At 39.8% G+C, this 23,306-nt stretch overlaps 1 protein-coding gene across 7 annotated transcripts in view; it reads right to left on the reverse strand.

The window, feature by feature from the left end:
- GLRA2 (glycine receptor alpha 2) overlaps positions 1–23,306 on the reverse strand; it is a 131,520-nt gene that overhangs the window by 106,529 nt on the left and 1,685 nt on the right. For 2 of the 7 annotated variants that reach the window (XM_005443027.3, XM_027810906.2), the window contains exons 2-3: positions 22,129–22,262; positions 879–946 (exon numbers count right to left, since the gene is read on the reverse strand). In XM_005443027.3, coding sequence (XP_005443084.1) covers positions 879–946; positions 22,129–22,262 — 202 coding nt within the window. Of the gene's footprint in view, positions 1–878; positions 947–1,042; positions 1,111–22,128; positions 22,263–23,306 lie in introns of those variants that run through there. The other 5 variants (XM_005443026.3, XM_027810907.2, XM_027810911.2 and 2 more) reach the window with 4 other exon arrangements.

The raw sequence follows: 23,306 nt of genomic DNA on the forward strand, positions 1-23,306 counted from the left end.
ACATTAATCTTTAAATGGACTCAGAATTTTTTTTTTCATTTTTCTTAGCAAATACTGAAAAAAAAATTCATTTCTAGACTTAAAAAAGTTAGACTAAAATTTTAATTTCCATTTTTTTTTAGCTTGACTTCATTAATCCTAAATCTTGGCAATTTTAAAAAGAAAAACCTCACCTGGAAATGAAGAATTGAACTATTTATTTTCATATATATACCAAAATTTAAACTCTAACGTTTTCATTTTGACCTTGGGTTTTTTGACTGATAACATTCTTTGAATACAGTCAAAATACACATTCCAGTCAGCTGCAACCCCCCCATTTCTTAGTACCAATTTAACCCTCAAAATACCCAGCTCTCTTTATAGCTATATGTCTTAGTCATTTTACTCAAGTTGTGCATTCACTTCAGTTACTGATGTGGCTGCAATTCACGGAGATTCAGCTAAGTTAAACAAGACCGTTCTGGTAGCTCTGTCAGGGCAGTCTGCAGCAGCAGATAATTCAGCATGTGGTGTAAAACCCACTCAAAATATGGAGTACTTGGCAAGGAGCCCCACAGCCGAGCTCCAGCCATTTCTCTGCCTCTTTGTCACTAATAAAACCTGAGAAAGCTGGGTTGCACACACCTATATTTGCTGTCATCACAGTCACTACAGACTATGGTATGGTCATAACACAGGTTTGTTTAGACTTAAAAGTTGAGTTTAATGATTTATATATCTCTCTATAGGTTGTTTTATATTTATTTTATTTTAATTTATCTAGTAGGTTTTTAAAAGCTTAATAAGTTAGTAAATGTCCCCACATCCTGAGCATCTCTATCCTACATCACATCCCACTCCTTCACAAGATGGCTTCAATGACCAGTCCCACTCACCATTGTAGTTTCTGCTATTGAACCAAAGCTGTTGATAAATATGTTGCAGGTAACATTTACAGGAGGACCTGCAAGTTGAACAATAAATAGAAAAATTGACAGGTTGTGTTCATGACATATATTAAGTATTGTTGTTCTCTAGCCAGTGGCATCATAGCACTTACCATTGTGGTTTCTGTGACTGATCCAAAACTGTTGATAAAAATATTGCAAGTAACGTTTACTGGAGGACCTGTGGAATGCAATAAAAATGTTGCAATATACGTTGAAACAAAAGTACAGATCCCTCAGCCTCCGTACAATCTGGTACAGATGTGGCTGAAAACAAGTAGAAAGTGAGTTTTCCCAAACAGATCATGTAAATATTGATCAAAAGAAAAAACATTACCAACACTGATTTAATTAATATAGTTTCATTAGAAGCTGTTACATAAATACACAGAACTACATCCTTGCATTTAAGGATTTATGAGAAGAGTTGAGGGAGGGCATGAGTATAACAGCTTTTTTTTTATCCACAGTACCAGCACAGAATGTTTTAGCATTGCAACCACTCCTCTCTGTCTTCCTTCTCAGACTTAAAATTAAAAGATTACCTCTCCACACCTGTTCCACTCTGTATGCAAAGAGTTGCCACTGAAATTCCCAGCAAGAGCCAATTTTCACATTGACTCCAGTACACTGAAACTGGACTTAGACAAGAAGCTCTTTGTGCACCTGATCTGTAGATGTCTGCCTTGCCATAAACAAATAGTTTAGCAATATTTGTTCTGGCTTGACACAGCTTTCATTAAACAGCTATTTGTAATCTCTTCCCTCCCACCTCCTTTCCTGCTATTCGGCGGTCACTGACATGTAGCAGAATGAATGGAGACTTAATATTTAATTAGTTGTCTATTAGCCTCCTAGATTTTTAGGCATGATGAAATAAACAGAGGTTCTCAACTGAATCAAAAAGGATTAATGCTAAATGCCTGAGTTTATACGCAAATACACAAAAGCTGATACAAACATTGAGTATCAAGTACTTATTTTCTCTTTTCCCATTATTTTTAATCACATAATTTTCCTTAGATTAAAAAAAATGTCAGTGCACAGAATATAAATACCTACATTTGTTTTCATATTTAGATCTCAAATTGCTTTACAAAAAATGGAAACATTATTAATTTCCTTTATGAAAAATGGAAAGATGAGTAATGGGTGCACGAACCCCAGTACACTACCAAGGGCTAGACCACACACCTTGGAGGAAGCAAATATGCTGATTTGGGGGAAGAAAAAAACACAACAGTAAGATGTTTTGAAGCTGCTAAATTCCAATGAAGCATGTTGTTCAACTCAGGTTTTGCAACAATTGTTTCTAAAAAAACACTTCCTTTTTACATTATAAATGTGTTTCCACTTTCAACATCAAGCTAAAACAAGTCAAATAGTCTGCTATTCTCCCTCCATAGCCTCATTTTTCTTTTCCTTTTTACTTGATAATATTTCTACTAGCTGAGCAGCTTGATCAACATATTTGTCTCCATCTAAACAAACAGAATCACTAAATCATTGTTTTTGGGAGGAACATCTGGAGATCATCCAGTCCTCTGAGTCCATCTAGTCCCAGAGAAGGATCAGCTAGAGCAAGTTGCTCATGCCCCAGTAGGTTTTTAATATCTCCAGGGATGGAGACTCCACAACTTCTCTGGGCAACCTGTACCAGTGCTTAGTCACCCTCACTTTAAAAGGTTTTTCTTGTGTTTAAGTGTAAAGTCCTAAGTTTCAGTTTGTGCACACTGCCTCTTGTCCTATAACTGGGCACCACTGAGAAGAATCTGGCTCTATCTTCTTTACTTACCACCCATCAGTAATTTATGCACATAATTAAGATCTCCCTGCATCTTCCCTTCTCCAGGCTGAGCAAACTCAACAATCTCAGCCTTTTCTTGTATGGCAGATCCCCTGTTCCTTTAATCACCTTCGTGACACTTTGCTAGGCCCATACCAGTATGTCTATGTCTCTTGTGTACAGGGAGCCCAGAGCTAGACCCAGCACTCTAGATGTTTCTCACCAATGCTAAGCAAAGTGAGGGATCCCCTCCCTCAACCTGCTGGCAATGCTCTGGCTAATGCAGCCCAGGAGGCTATTGGCCATCTTTGCTGCAAGAGCACATTGCTAGATCATGTTCAACTTGGTGTCCACCAGGAGCCCCATGGCTTTTTCTGCAAAGTTGCATTCCAGCTGGTCATCTACCAGATTGCTCCTCTCCAGGTACAGCACTGCATTTCCCCTTGCTGAACATCGTGAGGCTTCTGTTGGTCCATTTCTGCAGCTTATCCAAATCCCTTTGAATGGCAGCAGGGCATCAACTATTCCTTCCACTCTTTTTTCTCCTGCAAACTTGTTGAGGGTGCGCTCTGTCCCATCCCATTCTCCAGGTAATTAATGAAGATGTTTAACAGTATTGTTAACACCTCCAGTAGACCAGTAGTGACTGGTCTCCAGCTGGACTTCATGCAGCTGATCACAACCCCTTAAGCATGGCAATTCAGCCAGTGTTCCATGTATCTTACTCTCCATTTAGCTGTCCACTCCAATAGTTTGTCTCTGAGGATGTTGTGAGAGACAGTGCCAAAAGTCTTGTCAAAATTGGGATAAACAACATCCACTGCTCCTCTTTCATCCATGAAGCCAGTCAAGTCATCATAGAAGGCTGTTAGCATGGTCAGGAATGATTTCCCCTTCATAAATCATGCTGACTACCCCCAGCCACCTTCCTGTCCTTTGTATCTGGAAATGACTTCAAGAAATACATGCTTCAGGCTTCAAGGTAAATCTGGTCAACTTGCAATTGCTGGATTTCCCTCCCTCTCCTTCTTGAAGATAGGAGTGACTTTTTTTTTTTTCCTGTAATGAGAAACCTCTTCCAGCTGCTGTGACCTTTCAAAGATAATTAAGAGCAGATTCATAATGCTGTTAGCCAGTTCCCTCAGCACTTATGGGTGCTTCATGTGTGGTCCCATCGACTTGTCTGCATCCAGTTTGCCTAAATGCTCTGTAACCTGATCCTTCTCCACTAAGTTTCTTTCCCATGGGGTCTCAGGGGCATGGGATTCCTGAAGACCAGTCTTATCAGTAAAGACTGAGGTTAAAGAGACACTGAGTACCTTGGCATTTTCCCATGCTCTTTGTCAACCTTTCTTTAATCTCATGGTGTTGTCTTGCAAGAGCCATCATATGAGCATGACAGCTTTCAATTCCTGAGTGCCAGCAGAACCTAGTAAACATGCTTACCTATGTTAGCAAAACGTGCTTACCTTTGTTAGGAGTACGCTACCACACCACAGACTGTAGTTCAGATATACAGTAAGTAGGTACGTGCTTTACAACAAAGCAAATATCTCCTTCCATTTCTCTACTCAATTGCACGATGTCTTTTACTTGCCTTCTGCTGGTAGATGTGAAATATTATAAGAACTCGGTAAACTCAGTCAAAGAAAAAAAAGGAGATAATTTTTGTGACCACCTGAGGAACCTGAATATACTTAAGTCTGTGGGACCTGATGAGATGCATCCCAGAGTCCTGAGGGTATTGTCTGATTTAGTTGCCAAGCCACTCTGCATGATGTTTGAAAAGCCATGGCAGTCAGGTGAAGTTCCTGGTGACTGGGAAAAGGGAAACGTTATACACATTTTTAAAAAGAGTAGAAAGGAGGACCCTGGGAACTACTGACCTGCCGGCCTTGCCTCTGTGCCTGGGAAGATGATGGAACAGATCCTCCTAGAAGTTATGCTAAGGCACATGGAGGACATGGAGGTGATTTAGAGACAGCTAGCATGGCTTCACCAAGGGCAAGTCCTGCTTGACTAGCCTAGTGGCCTTCTGTGATAGAATGACTACATCAGTGAACAAGGGAAGAGCTACAGATGTCATCTATCTGGACTTCTGTATGGCCTTTGGCACAGTCCTCCACAACATCCTTCTGTCTAAATTGGAGACAGATGGATTTGATGTGTGGACTGTCTGGTGCATGAGGAATTGGTGGGATGTTCACTTCCACAGAGTAACGGTCAATGGCTCAATATCCAGATGGAGGCTGGTGACAAGTGGTGTCCCTCAGAGATTCATTCTGTGATGGGTACTGTTTAGTATCTTCCATCAGTGACATAGACAGTGGGATTGATTGCACCTTCAGCAAGTTTTCAGACAACACCAAGCTGAGTGGTGTGGTTGACACGCCTGAGGGGTGGGATACCATCCAGAGGGACCTGGACAAGCTCAAGAAGTGGGCCCGTGTGAACTTCATGGGGTTCAACAAGGTCAAGTACAAGGTCTTGCACATGGGTCAGGACAACCTCCGATATCAATACAGGCTGGGGGATGAAGGAATTGAGAGAAGCCCGAGGGAGAAGGACTTGGGGGTATTGGTGGATAAAATGCTGGACATGAGCCAGCAATGTGCATTTGCAGCCCAGAAGGCCAACTGTACCCTTGGCTGGTCGAGGGAGGTGGTTCTGCCCCTCTACTCCACTCTGATGCAACCCCACCTGGAGTGCTGTGTCCAGCTCTGGGGTCTTCAGCACAGGAGAGAGTTGGAGTGGGTCTAGAGGAGGACCAAAAAATTGATCAAGGGGTAATGGTTTTAAAATTAAGTGGGTAGATTTATACTAGATATAAGGAAGAAATTTTTTACAAAGGGTGGTGAAACACTGGAACAGGTTGCCCAGAGAGAGGTGGTAGATGACCCATCCCTGGAACATTCAGTCAGCTTGGACAGGGCTTTGAGCAACCTATCTAGTTCAAAATATCCTTACTCACTGCAGGGGGTTTGAACTACATGACCTTTAAAGGTTCCTTCTAACCCAAACTATTCTATGTTTACGATTCTGTGCTTCTATAAACCTAAGTACTGCCAGCAAAACTGATCACTTTCTCTTAATCCTCAGAGTTTTCTGGAAAGAGCTTTATTGCTTAAATAACACCAGTTCAGGGTTTTTTTGATCATTTATATTTGTTTATAAACATCAGAAGTGTAACGCAAGATTTACAACGAAATAAGAAGAGGATACTTATCAGAGGATCTTCAAAATGAACATTTAATGATATAACTTAAAGATTCTAAGCTAAAAGTCCAACTTTCTCTTAAAGTCAGTCTGGTAGTGCTGGGTTTTCTAAATGTGTAGCAAACATGAGCCAAATGAAGTAGATAAGAAAACAATAACTAACAGGACTGAAATTTGCAATGTTCTTATACTTTTTGTATTGATCTTTTTTTTTTTCTATTGTTGATATTTTTCCAGTGGGGAAGGGGTGTATAGGTGTTGTACATCTCAGGGAAGACCTGTACTTTAAAGAGGGCACACAACATCACTTTTTCCAATGAAACATTTCACACACTCCATCCTATAAGAATTCTCTAATCTAATAGTTCATTTAAAAAGAAAGCAGTAAACTTCTATGAAGTATAGCCAAGGTTTGAGAACATAACCTAAAACTCTTCAAAGACAATGGAAACATTTAATTTTACTTTACTGCCTAAATTTTAAAAAGAGTTGACATTACCTCCAAAAGATTAAGCGAAGTATACTTTATAATTAAATCTTTTTTTCCCGTTGGTTTTCCTTTTGTCACCTCCAATGCAACAAGGTAACAATCCAGGTGCCTTTCAGGCACATTCAAGATAATCAAAGTGATTTTCATATCATAAGGAAAATGTCTGTTTCTTGAAAGCATTGTCAAAAAAAACCCCAGGTAGTTAATGTTCAAATCCACCAGAAAATAGATGTCTGGTATTCTGACAAACAGCTAAAAAATTGCTTCTGTTCCCTGCAGCTCCCATCCCCCTGCTTCCCCAGAGGGTCTGCTGTGCTGTCAGTTGACAGGACTCTCCAACACTCTGCCTTCATGAAAAACCCTCGCATTATAATTTGTCCCACACCTCCTATGACTTCAGGGCACTTAGCACTTACAGAAAGTCCTCAGCGCTCATCTGCTCACCTTACCTACAAGAAACCTGAATATACTGAATATTCCCTTGAATTTGCTGTGGCATGTTGCCTCATAGCTCCTGTACCAAAGGTGGCTGTGACCTTGCTGCTGTCTGGCTAGACAGTGAGTCCTTTCCTCAACAGCTGCCAGAGGGAGTGAATCCATCTCAATGCATGGAGGAGTCCCCATGCTGAGTGATGAGTGCTGAAGGATGTACACTAAGCCCCATCCAGCTGCTAACTGCAGCTTTGGCTAAGTATTCTCTAGTATTGATAACGCACAGCCCCCAAGCTTCCTTTATTTGGTAGGTTCTTGAGAAGATTTACTTGTACTCTTGCCCTGGAGATCATCCTAACTGCAACCGATCACATCTGTATCCTCACGTCCATCCCAACTCTGCCTTTTTGGTGTAGTTTCCAGGCTGCACCTGGCAGGCTTTTTCTCTTCATATCAATTTCAGCCATAAAGCTAAAGTGTCCTTAGTGGGAATATTATAATCATACAAGAGATTTAAAATGATACCTGTGCACTTCTCAATTTTCTTTGATATGTGTATTTATTAAGGGATTTTGTAAGGCAAACTAAAATACAGTACACATGCACACATGGAGAACTGCAGGCAAAGCAGAGAGATGTGAAAGCAAAAAAAGAGAGGTAATGAGGCATAACCACCTCATGGAATGACAATGAAAATATTGGCAAGATATTAACAGATCTCTGAAGAATCCTGTGTTTTTCTCTACATGTAGTATTTTTTGGTCTACCTTCTGACTTTGGCCCATGTGCCAATGGAAAGAATTTTTTCCCACCATCTCAGATGGTTTATTTTGTTCTGTATACAGAGGAGAAAGGTGAGTTGAACCCTTCACCCCTTACCACAGAGAGCAGGATAATCATCAGGACTGTTTGAAAATACTAAAATCAATCCTGTGTGAGTGTGGGGATAGAGCAGGGATCCAGGAACAGGACCAAGGGGCAAAGTGAAGAGGCAGTGATCCCACCAGGGACTGAGCATCCCTTCATCTGTGGAGCACGGACTTCATGTCCACACAGAAATGAGGGAGGCAATCAAAATGTGGGTAGAGTAGGACGAAGACCCAACCGCTGATCTGAGCATTGGTAACACAGATCCCTGGACAGCAGGGAAGGGTAGCAGAGTTTGTTGGAGATGGGTGTTTAATTGCCAGTTCTGGAGGCAGCTGGGCTTTTAGCAACCATTTCTCCTCAATGAAACTGAACAGACTCAAACATCCACCACAGTCCTTATGCGACCTGAAACAGAGCTAACGCCTATGGAGGGCTCTGCTTCTGCAGCTGCAGTACTATAGGTGCCTGAATTACCTCATCATGGCCCTGCAGTCACATCCTTGCAAGTCAGACAGTAAGGCTGAACTAATGCTGGGACACCTCAGCTGACCATGGTCATTAAACAGGAGCAAGTTATTTATCATCCTAGCTTCCTCCCTGCTCAGAGTGTGGCAGGCAGTGTAAGGGCTAGGGAGATGCTGTTAAAGGCAGCTCAGCCCATCCTGTGGCCAGGGACCATAGATATTTGGCCAGGGAGAGAAAGGCAGCTTTGATGCACTAGAAAAGTTCCTCTGACCCACCGGGATCCTGCAGTTACTCCAGAAGCAGTGTAGCTTGCACACTTGTTTTCAAGGATCTGTATAATGCATAGTCCAGCCCCTGATGAGAAAATTCACATGATTTAACAAGTTTGCTTAAGGTTCCAGTAAGAAAGCAGAAGGTAGACCAGAAGTAGTCTTTATTGCAAGTACTTAGGTAAGCCTTTTCTCTTTCTCTACCATTCTGCCTTTGGCCAAAACCAATGTTTTCCTCCATTTAAACATCATCATTTCATTAGACTGTTCACAGCAAGGTAAATTTATCAGTCACAGGAGGCAAAATCAGTGACACCAGGACAACATAGTTACCCTAAGGCTTACAAATCAAGGTGGCATTTCTTCTTGGGGAGTGAAACCTTTCATTTACAAGGTTGTCTTTCTATGGGATTTCTGTGGAGTGCAACACCCTGACTCCCTAAATATAATCATGCCCAGTAAAGACAGAATTCCTTCTTCTTTAGAAGCATTCACCATAATCTAATGTACCACAGAAATTATTATGCTTATGTCACTTTTGTTATTCATTGGTGACAATCCTACCTACTAAACAAACAAAAAAATCAAATGCCAAAAAACCCACATGGGCAGAGATCTCAGGAAACTCTGAAATATAATAGTACAGGTACTTTGCCCTGATGCAATTTGCTGGAAAAATCAAATAAAGACAAAATTTTTGTTCTGCTTCATCAAGCTAAAACTAACATCCTCTGAAAGTTCATCTGTCATAGATAATAACTTAGCTTGCTAAGAATGCCATATCTCCTTGTGGGACTGTGGCAACAGTTTTGGGTGCTTACAGTTTCATCTGAGACTAAGAATCATATTCTGTGACTTCAATATACATTTTTTTTCTATATATATATAAGGGTAAGAGCCATGGAGGCACTTACAGAGCCAGAGCAAGATCTGCAGAGATATTTAGGTGTCTAAATCCTATTCAGGACTCTCATTTTCACTAATATCACTGAGCCTAAATACCACTAAGTATCTGAGGAATACATGTGAGCAACACCACTTATGACAATGGTATTTGCAGACTGCAGAAGACATAACTGTCCTATCCAAAGCAGGCAAGAGGTAGAGGCAACACTGAATGAAATCAGCAGGGAATCATTACAGATGGGGGAAGTACAATTTTCCCCTCATTCCAACTGCCTATATCCAGAAGTGCAGATGCAGGCACACACAAAAATACATATAAACAAAATGGCATCAAGAGAGCTATTCTCTTACACCAAGATGTAAACTGCTTCACTTCACTTGGTTAACTTGAAAAAGCATCTTAGTGAAAATATGGCCTTATGACATGACCTGGATATAAAAAGGGCATGTGACATCCCAAAATTGAAAGCTCTTCTTCAGCAAAATACCACTGAGGCCTCACAAGACAAATACTCCAGTGACTGTCAGATCCAGGTGATTACAGAATGAGTCACAGAAAGAAAATGTCTCTGTAGTAAGTACAGCTAAAGCCATCAATATATATACATTGACAGAGTCTGAGGTCAAACAGTGAATAATCAATTTCTGAAGTGGTATGTGAATTTTCAGCTGTGGGGACTTTTGCTGAATGTAACAGGAGTCATGCCGGTAAAATCCCATCAACATTTCACGGAAGGAGAATCCCTGCTAAGATGCACTTTTTTGTGCCTTAAAGTGCTTGTGAAAATTGTTGGATTGGCATGCTTCACATTCAGTAAATGCCTTTGTCCACAGAACCAACTCTGGAAGAGAAAGGTAAGTCTCACACTACAAAACCTCGTCAGTTCTGCATTTGGCATTACAGGATAGTCTATACGATGTGTTCATTCTTCCCTGACTCTTTTTGTTGAGGCTGATAACAGAAACATACATTACTGTCAGCTCTGGGGTGCAGTGGGATATTTCCACATAGGTTATCTAATAGACACTGCACAAGAACAATTTTTATGCGCTATTTTATTTCACTCCACAAACCAGGAGCTCAGAAATGAAAAACCCTTTAAACAATTGACATGCTCCTGATTTACCCAGCTAACCTGAGCTGGTCTACAAAGAATATATAGCCTTAGCAGTCACAGCGGATTGTACAGATGCACTGGAGCTGGCTTTCACATAGGTAGTTTGAGGGCTGCTACCAATGTAGTCATGGCAGGCTGGAATTCACTGGAGGCCATTAACCTCAGGCATTATAGCTTGTGCCGAGCTCTGTATCATCACAGTGTGGCGCAGAGCACCTCTGAGCAAATTACTTGAAAGCTAACTCATATATTTTTACACAAGCCTCAGTCAAACTTGTAACTGAGTGCAGCCAGTCCCAGAGCTAAAGTCTTCCATGTGCAAATAAGTCTGTGGAAATAAATCTAAAAAAAACAGTGAATCAGAAATCTTACATCTGGAAACTTCCCACTGGAACTATAAGCCTACAGTGCAAAGTTACTTAGATCTTATGTCAGTTTTTAAAATATTCAAATAAAATCGTTAATTCTTCACATGTCCATCAAACTTTTTCTTTTTCTCTGAGGTCTCCACCCTTCTTCCTAATCTTTCTATTCCAAGTCATGACAAGCACCTCACTGCAAGGCATCTCTTTCTGAAGTCTTCCTTCCTACAATGCAATAAAGGGATGGGTAGTATTTGGGGAAATTCACTTGTTTGCTTTCCTTATGACATGAAAAGATCCAGGCGCCTACTTCATTTCTTACCACAAAACAGTGCTCATTGAAGTGAGCAAAGGGAAAGGCAGAGGAGCTCAGCCTCACTGGGAGCAGGTAGCAGAGATGCTCCTCGCACCTGATTCTGAGAAACTGCTCAGTTGCTTTGTACTAATGAAGACAGAACTCTTCACTGCTAATCAGCATGTGAACCGCATAATGTGTGCAGAAGCCTGGGAAACTCCTGAATGTGTTCAAGTAAAAGCTGGTATTACATGTCTGGTCATGAAATCTGCACTCCAGCATAGGGTCAGTCAAACTCCTCCTGGGTAATCTTATTTTTAACAATGTTTTATGAAGTCAGTGCAAGAAACTCATGCAAGAAACTGCACAGAACCACAAGATAAAAAATGTTCACTGAGAAGAGAAAGCAGGAGGGAAGTTTTACTTAATTAAATAAAAAAGTATTAATAATAATATTGAAATGTTGTCAACCAGTCTAGGTTTTTATTTTCAGTCAGAACGAACTGCCTCATTCTGCTTGGCATACTCACCTCAAAAGATCCCTTTTAAAAGACCAAAATTGATACTTTGTTCCTTTCTCCCTAAATATGTTTTACTTTGTTCCTCCTGTGTGATTCTGATCTTGTGCTGCAGAAATTAATGGAAGCTCAGTTATAAGCATCAATAGGTAGGTACAGTCTCAAATACAGGGCTTGGTCAATACCTCTCTCTGTGGCCACAGAGAGGTCTCAAAATCAATTTTAACCCCTTTTATTGTTCCTCTGAGCCTTGGACATTCACTTTATTTCAGAATTCTGCCAGCTTTTCCTTTAATGTCTCCATAATGTTCCTTGCTTTACTGTCTGAAGGCATATGCAGGACTTGAAAAAGAGCAGTTTGGGTGACTAACATTTGTGAGGAGACATTGATTTATGGTTGCTAGGAGATTATACACCAAAAGATACATGGTACATAGATGAACAATGGGATTTAGACAAATGGGAACAAATGGGATGGCTCAGGCATAGGAACAAATGATGGCAGTGATGGTCAAGAGCTGGTGTAGATGACAATCTGCAACTGGTCAGGCACACAGACCCTTATACTCATAATGTCTAGGACTAATAAAAAAAAATTCCCTTGTATTTTCAAACCTTTTCCATTTTTTACCTCCTTATACTTCAACCCACTTCCATAAAATCTGCACAGAATATTACTTTGAAACTAACTCCCCCCTCCTGACTCTAGCTTCAAGGCTCCCATCAGCTAATCTGTTGCATGTTTAGCTCAGCTCCTATCCCTCCCCTTCACATATCCCTTCTCCCTTTGGGAACCTCCTATGTGGTCCCCCACATCCTGAATACCAAAAAGAATCTGTCTTTTAACAGCAAGACATCCTTAAGGCACTTTTGGGTGTCTTTCACCAGCAATTTTTTCAGTCATCAGTTCTTCCTATATATAAAAAGGCTGGAAGTAGGGGAGAGGGAATGAGATCTCTTCACCAACGTAGAAAATAAGCATCTTATAAATTGACTGGCTTATCTTTTTATTAATACCAAACCAGCTCTTTAATGCAGGATGCTCAATGCATCGCTGTGAAGAGCGTCTTTCACATAGGCTCAAAGCTCTGCTGCAATATAGTGTGTTGCAGGGTCAGGGCATCTAGTCTTTTTCTGGTTTCTACCACCAACAGTCATGCTGAGTAGGAGTCTTCTACAGAGTCATCCAAATGAGACTATATCCACACTGAGGAGCTTATTGGCATGAATTGAATCTGTCCCTAATTATTTATAACTTTGATAAGCAAAAGTTTTTTATTTGATGAAAAAATAAAAGAGTTTAAATCTGTTTTTAACATTTGTGTCTCCTTTACCTCACACAAAACACACCTCAGAAGTGTGACAAAACCAAAATTCTCAGGGGTACGGAGCTGAAGAGCTGCAAAATTATTCTCACGAGTACAGAGCCAAAGAGCTGCAAAATTCTGCCAAATGCTTATTTTTAGGATGGCTCCTATAACCAGACTGACCAAAGGCTTTTAACACCTCAGACTGCTCCATCTGACGGGATATCACTGCCTGGAAAGGAAAATTACTGCAGTCTGAAACTTTTCTGTGGAGTGGCCAGATTTTCATTTCAGTTTGGCGTGGGGGAGAGTATGTGCATGTGCTTATACACAGGCAACAGGCTATGTTCACATCTGGCAAAAAACGTTTTTGCATAAGCTCCTGCTGTGGCCACTGTGCATGCAATTTGTATGCTTCTCTTCAACAACTGCTTTAAATTGCAGTGTAAGGGTTTATAGCCGTATTCCAGCCAAAGTGTTACTGTGATATTTTTTTTTTTATTGAGACTAATTCTTTATTAGACATAGTAAACAGCACAACAAGAAAGAGCAATCCTGATGAGACAGTTTTACAGCCTAAGATGAAGACGTAAAGACAGCACACATTGGGAATGTAGTCATCAGAGGCAGCCTAACATATTGAGTATCGATCTGGTAAATTTTAATCTGAAGTTTTCCCTGATTAACTATATTGGTTTAAGGAAAGCGTTTAGCCTCTTCTCAGCTATATTTCCTCAAGTACAAAAGCAAGAGTGATAGCCCATACTCATGTTCCTGGGATGGAGGAAAAATGTGTTTGTTCATGCAGTTTTCACCAATTGAGTATCAGTTATTATTCGTTAAGGGAAAGTGCCCACAATTCAGCAAGTTGCAGATATTCCCATATTTTCCCATGCAGTCCTGGGCTTTGGAGAAACAGAAATGCATGGGTAGGGGTTATTAGCTTTTGGAGACGAGAATCGTACTGCTAGAGTGCTTCTCTGGACAGCCCACTGTTTGCTACAGCCAAAAAAATCTCAGTCCTCTGACAGGTAGAAGAAGTTGCAGTGCCTGATGTTTTGGTGCGTAACACCCAGGCCTTTGTGGAGGAAACCTAAGGGCCTCATAGAGTCCATGGGAAGAGCACAATGCTTCAGCACTGTGGGGCACCACTTTTGAAAGCAAATAATTTGTGATGGCCTCTTTGAGGGTCCTCCTGAAACCCTGCTTCTCAGCAAGGTTGAGGTATCTCATTCATGATTCATTGCACAGATCATTCTCTACCAAGTTACCACAGACAACCTTACTTGAAAAATTAGTCAAGAATTTCAGTCTCTCCTTCTAAAGTTTTGCAGCCAATAACAAAATGTTGAGAGATTTCATGCAGAAAGGGCCTTTCCAGGAGCTTCTGTGCCTGTCTTAGACTTAAAGAATGCAAACTTGCACCTCCTAGGCTACAAGGCTGTGGGTTTCTTGGAAAATGGGGTGGGATATCTCTCACTGTCTTCTATTCAGAGGAAATGAAATTCATCATAAAGTGCAGCTATGGTCACTTTAAAAAACACGTAATGGGTGCAGATAGCCTCCTGAATCCAGCAAGCTGTGCAGCAAAGTACCCAGGATACAACATTTGGATAAAGAGAAAGGGCACTCACACACATTTTTATCTTAGTGGTCAGGGCAATTATCAGGAAGAGTGAAAGAGGTGCTGACTCTCAATTCCCATCCTTACGTTTTCTGTAACAGTTACATCAGCTGCCCCTAAAGTGTAATGGCTACAACAGACACTTCTGTGCATCTCATCAAAAAGGTCCAGAGTAAAGGCTTTCCCCTCTCAGACAAGAACTACATTGCAAGGATGAAAAGCCATGTTCCCCTTCTATTCCTCCCTGGCTTTGTGAAGTTTGAATTCTTTGCTGCAAAACCGGGCCACTCAGTCATTTCCAGGCCTTCAGATCAGATACTGAACCCTTTAAACTGAGGGGAAACTGGACCCAAGATCTTCTGTATATTGCAGAGGAAGACAGGCCACCCATAGGCACGGTTTTGTGTTTGTGGTGGTTTTTAAGTGATCACAGATCCACTCTGAGAGGAATCCCTTTCCTGTGGAGTATAAGGCAGGCTCTGAGATGCCTGGTCCCTACAGGGATATAGAGTTGGAACAGTGCTTCATCAGAGACCCCAGATTTGTTTTAGGAGAGGGTGCTATGCAAGGCAGCCTGGGGCAGTTCTCGACACACTCAGGACCAGAACGGAGGCAATCTGAAGAACTTTAAAATAAACAGTAACGCACTGCCAGCATTACACAGCAGGTGGATCAAGGATTTCCAGGGGGGTTTGTTTGTTTGTTTGTGGATTTATATTCCATCTAATTCCTCTTTTAAAAGCTTCCTTCTTTTATTGGCTCATGAAGCCTTTATGCTTCCACTCTTCCCAGCTGCTAACATGTAGCTGGGGCATAAAGAGTAATCAAGGTGGCTTCATGCCCTTCCAGTACTTGGGGATTACTGGTAGCTGGCACAGTTCAGATAAGCCACTAGGCTGCTCTGATTTATCCGTTATAAGTAACTGAATGGCACTTCTCTCTCATGAACTGTACTGCTCAGATCCTTCGTGGTGTCTGGAATCAGAGCCTTTATATTTTTGTAAATTCTGAATTTTAACTGTGGAGTTGGTGTTTATGACATTTGCCACACGTTGTGCACACTGCATCTTAGAGCTGTGTCAGACCCTGTACCACCCTCTCTGCATTATTTGGGGCACTCTTCTCTGCAGAGGTTAAAATCACCCATTTCTGTGAAAGACTGTGAAATGCATATTGGGAAGCTGAACCATAAAGCATGGATTTTCTGATGACTTAATCAGAGATTTATATTCATATTTCCAAAGGGAAAAAAAGATAGTGAATTTGTCTAATAAAACTACATATTTCTGTTTAATGTATAAATATTCCTAGTTACTTTATCACAGTATGCAATAGATTCGCAGCTTATAAATTATATATTTATAGTAAATTAAGTGTACATGTTTTTTATATATTCTGTATATAAATTGCATGTTTTCTAAAATGGCCATAGCACGACAAGATGCTTAATGAGTGACCCAAGGGCATTGTCTTCAACTGTATAGAAAATTTAAATCTAAACATGACACTGGATGTGAAAAAAAAACAATACAATAACATTAGAACATGATCAAAACAATAGTGTCTCCTGCTTTGATATCAAAGATCTTTGCCTCTGCTTTGACATTTTTTCATAAATTTCCTTGGCAGTTTATGCAGCAGCAGAACAGTATTCCATGACAGCAGCCAAATCCATTGATATCTCTTAATTAAATCATTCATTCTGAATAAAGGCAACACACACAGATCACTATGGCTAGCCTTTTAAATATAAAATAAGACCCGGGACAGAGCCTCAGCTTGGACACCAAGCAGCATTGCTTAGCTTGTGCTTTATACTGCTGCATGCTCCAGCTGTTCTGACTTGCTTTGGAGGAGCTGGCTGCAGGAAGCTCAGAATGAGATCCAGGGAAGGAGTAAACAGCTAAGCAGCATAGATAATCAGAGGGATTGCTTGAGCTTGCTGTCTGGCCCCATTTGTCTAGAAGCTAGGCATAACCTAACTAGCCACGCAACTCCCCCAGTCTATTCATGCTCTTGGAAAGGACCTGAAATTAAAGAAAGAGGGGAAGGAGGGCAAATTCCATAGCCCTCTTCACCGGCAGTTTTAAAAGAAATACAATTGAAAGGATCCTTCCCTAACTGCAGTTAAAAGGATTCTGCGTGAAAACGTGCATCCCTAGGGCAGGGGATTAATATAATTTCCTTAGCTAGATTTTTGTAGTTGAAGAAAAGTAAACCAAACCCAAACAAACACAATATCCTGTGGGTAAGGATCATTGTGCAGCATCTAACTGTGCAGTGAGATACGTATACACAGCTTCATCTGAAAACAGTGTAATTTGTAGATGTGTTTCAAGGCAGAAAATAAATCAGAAGCATTCCTCCCTAATAAAGGATGCTTGCACATTTCAAGCAACCTATATTTAGGGAGTGTGATGGCCTCACATCTGAAAAGTGTCCAGGTAGCCTTCCTTCTCCTACAATGAGCCTTCAGCCTGTGCCCTGCATGTGAATGTACCAATAGTGTGCACTTCCTTACTATGTGCTGTTGCCCCTGGGTGGGATTTGAGTCTCCATCAGACACGGCCCTTTCAGCCTTCGAACTGTGTGGGAAATAGCCCAGTACAGGACACACACTGCATCTGATTTCATGGCCAGTAGTTGTTAGCAACTGAAGTCTGGCTTTGGGAATGTTGTTAACCACTGCAGAACAAATCACTGCAGTCCTGCAGCCCATCTTAGATATGCTTTTCATCATTTGTATATATTTAAAGGTTGTTTTTTGGAAAGGTATTTATTGTGAAGTGTCATGTCTAGATTCAAGTTGACTTCTGCAGACAGTTCCTCTTCTATGTACATAGAAGCTGCTTTTATTTATTAAGCCTGATGCCACTAATTTCACCCTTAAATCATTCAGTGGTTTCCATTCATGCTTTTTTAAGCATTTTGTTACTGGCCAACTCAGGGGACAAATAAGTAAGCAATGGGCTTGAACATATGGGAAAAACTGACCCTTTCTGCCAAGGAGTTAAAGTATTAAAGTGCTTAAGCCATTTCCTGTAACAGTTGTCAAGCCAATTTTCATTAAATTACTTAGTCCATGTATTTATTATTCAGATATAAACCCACTAACTCAGCATGAAAATGACATTACACTGCTGTAATCACAGACTAATCTTTTACAACTACAGTCACTACACCCCCAAACTGCAACCCTCTAACAAGACCTCTCCTGAGTTAAGAAACAGCAGCTTTTGGGCAAGTTAATTCACAGCGCATTGCACCATCCAGTGATGAGGGTAACATTAATGGGCACCACTGTTGTGCATCTCCATGTGACACCATAAAAATTACAATATTCTTTAACAAATGATGACTTAATGGGAAGGACTGCACTTAAAACATAGGATGAAAGTCAATTAAAAGAAAATAACTATCATCGTTGCAAATGTTTTCCATAGCAAAAGATAACATACTTCTGGAGCTCTTGGTGACAAACTCCCCTTCTTTCCTCTCAGTGCATGACAGCCAGTCTACTACTTAAAGCATTTGGCATAAAGGACATAGTAGTGCCTATAGATAGTTGCCTCTATCTCATAATTTCTAGCTTATATTTAGATTTGAAGTGGTTTTAGAAGATGAAGGTGTTTAAAAGTGGAAATAATTTAGTAACCTCTGAAGGTCAACATCTGCTAGGAAATTTTAAATTCAAGCTGACTTTCCATTAGCTACACATCTCGTGTTGTGATTAAGTTGTAGATTGATCCCTTGTATCATGGCATTACACACAGTGCTCTTGAGGGACCCTGAGCTGAATAGACAGTAATCTAAGACAGTAACTTCACCATCCCTGGTTTCTACCAGCAAGAAAGCACATCCTTGGCTCGTTTTATAACACAGATGCCCTGTGCTGCTATTTCTGGTTTTGTTGAAGAAAGTGAAGTGAACAGTGGAGAAACTAAAAGGCATCATTCTGATTTTTTGTTGTTTTGGGTTTTTTTTACCATTAAAAACCATAACATTAATATTAATCAGGTAAAACGTACATCATGCAGGTTTCATTTTTTATTATTTTACAGAAACCGTGCTCAACTGATGTTATAAATGAAGAAGAAACAGCAAATCAATTCATAGGATGGCAAGCATGTGTTTGCTGTCAATAGAAAGACTCTTAGAGACTTCAATTAGTATTAGATTAGAGTCTTCACATTTACATTTAAAAGTATTCCCCTCTGTGCCCTTACACAAATTATTAGTCTATTCAAATTCAATAAAAGATAAGTGTAAGATGAAAAAGTATGCTTCAAGTATCTGAAAGACAGTGATTAAAGGCAATTTTGAGAGGTGTCACTCTGGCACTTCTCTCTGGCTGTTCATCAGTGGGACAGTCCCTCTCAGTGCCTGGTCATTTTGTATATGATCATTTGGAGTGTCAAAAAGAACCAGAAGACTACTACTGTGCTTCCAAATGATTGTAGAAGACAGAAAGATACAAAAAAAGAAAGGATCTTTCCAGACACAGTAAAAAAAACCAACACCACCAAAACCCAAAAAACCCTGTTGTTGATGCTTAAACATTTATATACATATATATATATACACCTGTTGCTCTCCCAGTACCTTCCTGAATTTTCTAATTTGCAAAAGCAAGTTAGGGGAAAGCAGTAACTAATGATGAAATGCTTTATCTGGATAAAACACCTTGTTCCATTAAGTAACATTTTCCTCTCTCTTTGGAATGTGTAGCCTTTATTTCACAAATTAATCAAATAGCTGCTGCTTTCTAGTAGTTCAGACTAGTCATAAAAATATATTTAATTACTGTATAATCAGTGGTGTAAGACAAATGGGTTCTACTTAGTTGCCTTTCCATGAAAACGGACTTTTCTGACACTTTAAAATGCCTATAGTGAACTTGGAGAAAACCATGTAACTGGTCTAAAGCAGAAAAAGCTAGACAAATGCATGAGCAGTGGCACAACTATCTTGATCCACAACGTCTTTTGTGAAAAGCAAGAAACAAATACTAATCTACATGCAAAGACAGATAGTGGATCCCTAGGTTAAACCGTTCCTCCTGCAGACCTCTTTTATGCTTAAAAGTTCCTGCTTTAAAATACAAAAAGTGTTACAAATTAGGTAATCTTCTAACATTTCATCCATCCATCTGTTTATATGATTTAGAATATAAGAATTGTACAATTGTCCATATCCCCAAGAAAGATCTCAAACAGATTGATGGATGTTAGAAGCTGAAACAATTTGTATTATGGTCACAATAAAGACTCAGCATGAAAAAAAATCTTTATAATACTTAACTCCAAGGAAGATAAATTTATTTTGGCCTCTGTGCAGTGGTATTTCACATTCTTTAAAGGAAAAAAAATGCAATGTAGAACAATAAATATTTTCAGCTTTTTAAAAAAAAAACTTAACAAGGCTTGGGCAACTAGACAATGGTTGTGTTTCATATTGACTAATAAAAATGGTCATCAGCTGACAAGGTTTTGACTGATGATGCGAAGTTCAAAACTGCATGGCTTTACTCTCGAATTCTGAACTATGAGATACAAAATACTCTTCAAAGGAACATAACAAAGAACCAGAAAATCTTTCATACCCCTCACCAGAAGACTGAGAGCTCTGGGAGAGCTCAGAGGTGTGAAGTTATGAAAAAACACTCAAGATCTGTTTATCAGTTCAAACTACTGCGAAGTACCATCCTGCTCTGGAAAGTGACTTAATAAAAAAACATCAAAATTAAGAAATGGCAGATTCTTCACCATTAAGGGTTCATAGGTGTCATCAGGCAGCAGCTTCATGTCGGGAACACAAACACAAGCAGTGTCTGTCAAACAGCTTAGCAAGTACCACACAACATGCACACCATGCCTGCTCTGCCGATTTGAACATCAGGGGAGCAAAGCTGTGTGTTTGTCTCCTCCTGAGTTTTTCAATAAATAGTTTTAGATATGTACTGGGGAGCAATAAAGAGCTGTCTTTAACTCATCCTATGTACAGGGACTAGTATTAATCCTGGTTTTATCCAAGCTAGAAGAAATTAAGCAGAAGTCTTATTTTAGTGTTCCTCCCCTATAAAGGGCAGGAATCAGTTCTGAATGATTCCTACCATGCCCAGTTCAGGCAATTTTGGCCTTCATTTGCGTTCACTAAAACTTCAGTAATACTTGTGCCAATGCACAAAATGAATGTGAGACCCTAGTGCCATAGTACTTACTACAAGCTAATATCGAGTCTAGTTCAGGAACTCAAGTATTTTGAAAACTAATCTGAAATTAAAACTTAAGGCTTCCCTGAGTAGGGTTTTTTTTAACTTGTCACCTTTCACACCATCGGATCTGAAATCCCTACTAGGTTCCTCCTCACTCAGGCATAGGAAGCAGTCAAAAAGGCACTTTGTTCCAAATCGTGTAATTTGCACATGCCAAACAGAGAGAAGAAACTGATCTTTGATCTAAATTTAATTAAACACTTTTCTCATTGACGTGTGAGCTTCTTCCTTCCTAACAGTTCATTCACTGGCTAAGACACGATTGCTTTTTCCAGTTGTTATCAGCTTTCACAGCACTTCTAACAGGGCTCAAGAGGGAAAACATGCATTTTGGTGACCAGAGCCAATAGATATGAGTGCAAGCATACATTGGCATCAAATTTGTTAAGAAAGAAAGCATTTTATCAGTTTTCAAAGTAAAACCACATTCTGAGCTTTAAATTGTCATAGAAGAGCCAGTTTTGGCGGAATTATGGGGCTCTCCACAAACACAATATTCGCAATGACAAACTTCTCTCCCAGCTGCTTTCATTCAAAGCCACAAGACATTCTGTGCTCAGATCCACAGGGATTTACAGGACTACAGCAAGGAAAACTTGCTGTGAATAGTAATGCTTGCAGAAGAAGCCTCTAGTCCACAGCTGCCTTTGTGCTGGAATGGTGGCAGTGACCCTACACAACTCAGTCCAAATTTTGGGGAGAAAAAAGGGGAGTTATGGAAGTGACAAACAGATTATGGTTTCTCTGTTTTGTAGGGATCCTGTGAAATCAGTTCTTATGGTTCAGTCAATATTCATAGGATAAAAACTTCTGTGTGCATACCTTAAGTCCTATCTTCCTACTTTGGGAAAGAAGATTTTACTTTCTTCAAGTTGAAGGAAAGCATAGACCTTTTCTTCAGAGAACAGCTCAGCATAGAAGTGTTAGATATATTGTCTTCGTGGCTTAAAAATTTCAGGAACAGGTCATCTCTATTGCTTTTAGTGTGGAACCTGGAATCCTATTTGCCACATGGAATTAGTAAGGTCTTCAGAAGTATCCACTGGCAGCTAAACATTACTGTTGTGTGAAAAGAGGGTTTTCAGGCTCTGGGCCCCTATTACTGTTCTCCCAGTCCTCCCCATGGATCGGCTGATCTCCATGATAATATCACACTGGAAAACTGAAGTTATTGCAAAGAGACTCAGAACCCAGAGGTAGAACTCTTAAACCTATAATTTGTCCAAAACATAATTGATTAATTTATCATAAGTCTTAAAAAACTTACCTTTAAAATTTGGTCTGATTCTAGCATCATACCCCGATGTCCTTCCCATCAATTTGTCCAAAAAATCTGAAGGAGACAGGGTCTGTGAGGGGGATTTTCCAGATCTCGAATCATGTTCTTTACAGAAAGTCGTCCTAAATAAATTATTAGCCACCATTAGCTAATATTTAGCTTGTATTGTATTCAAGTCATGGAGAAATTATAGCACTAAATAAAATTGTTTCAATTCAGTGAATGTAGCCATTAATATTTTTATAGAAACAAATAGTCTATTTTTCATCTGAAAAATTTATTCTAGAAATAAAAATGAGCTTAAGGTACTATGCATGGGCACAATTTGCTATTCAGAAAAAAACTCAGCTTTAAAAAGAAATTCATTACAGCTTTAAGACTTTAGAAGATTCAATTTACTCTTCGTCTTACTGTGTAGAGCAATCTTACAGGGACTTTGATAATCTATTTCATATCATTGCCTTAATTACATGTGTTGTGTTAGAACTATATAACACTGGTTTAAGGTGGTCTTAAACTTCCAAACAATAGCTGGCAACACTTAGCAAGCAACACTGCAAAATATTGGTTTTGTTAATTTGGCGAAGGATATAGATGCAAAAAAATATTTTTTACAGATGCTACCCAGCAAAGATTTAAATCGTGCTGGTGAATGTCTGGATTCTTCCCCAACACAGCAAAAAGTGTTCCACAGTCAGTCACATCTGATCTTAGGGGGTTTTGTACCAATGAACATAGAGTAATCAAATGTATCAGTGTTATAAGCAGCTTGTATTTACATGCAAGTTCTTGGAACAGATCTCTCTTTTCAGGATTTAAAAGCAAACTTCTGGTATCATATCGTGCATGCAAAATGCTGTGTACATAGCATGTTACATATTGCAAGCACATTATATATTGCAAAGAAAGAGAATTTGGGAGTTCCCTGTGGCTGTTCCCTAGGGAAAAAGAAACTAGAATGAAATGGTCATATTTGGTATGTAGAGACACAGATTTAATCAAAAAGCATTATCTTGATTCTTAAATAACCAACTCCATTGTATCTCTATGCACATAATCTTTGAGCTATATTAGAAGTAATTCTATGACTGTGTCTTCTTAACCATTCTCTTTATGTATTTGCTGGAAGGGAACCACTCAGTTTCAGGAGTGTTTCATGGGTTTTT

This window comes from Falco cherrug, chromosome 2 (genome assembly GCF_023634085.1).
Source record: "Falco cherrug isolate bFalChe1 chromosome 2, bFalChe1.pri, whole genome shotgun sequence".
Classification (NCBI taxonomy): domain Eukaryota; kingdom Metazoa; phylum Chordata; class Aves; order Falconiformes; family Falconidae; genus Falco; species Falco cherrug.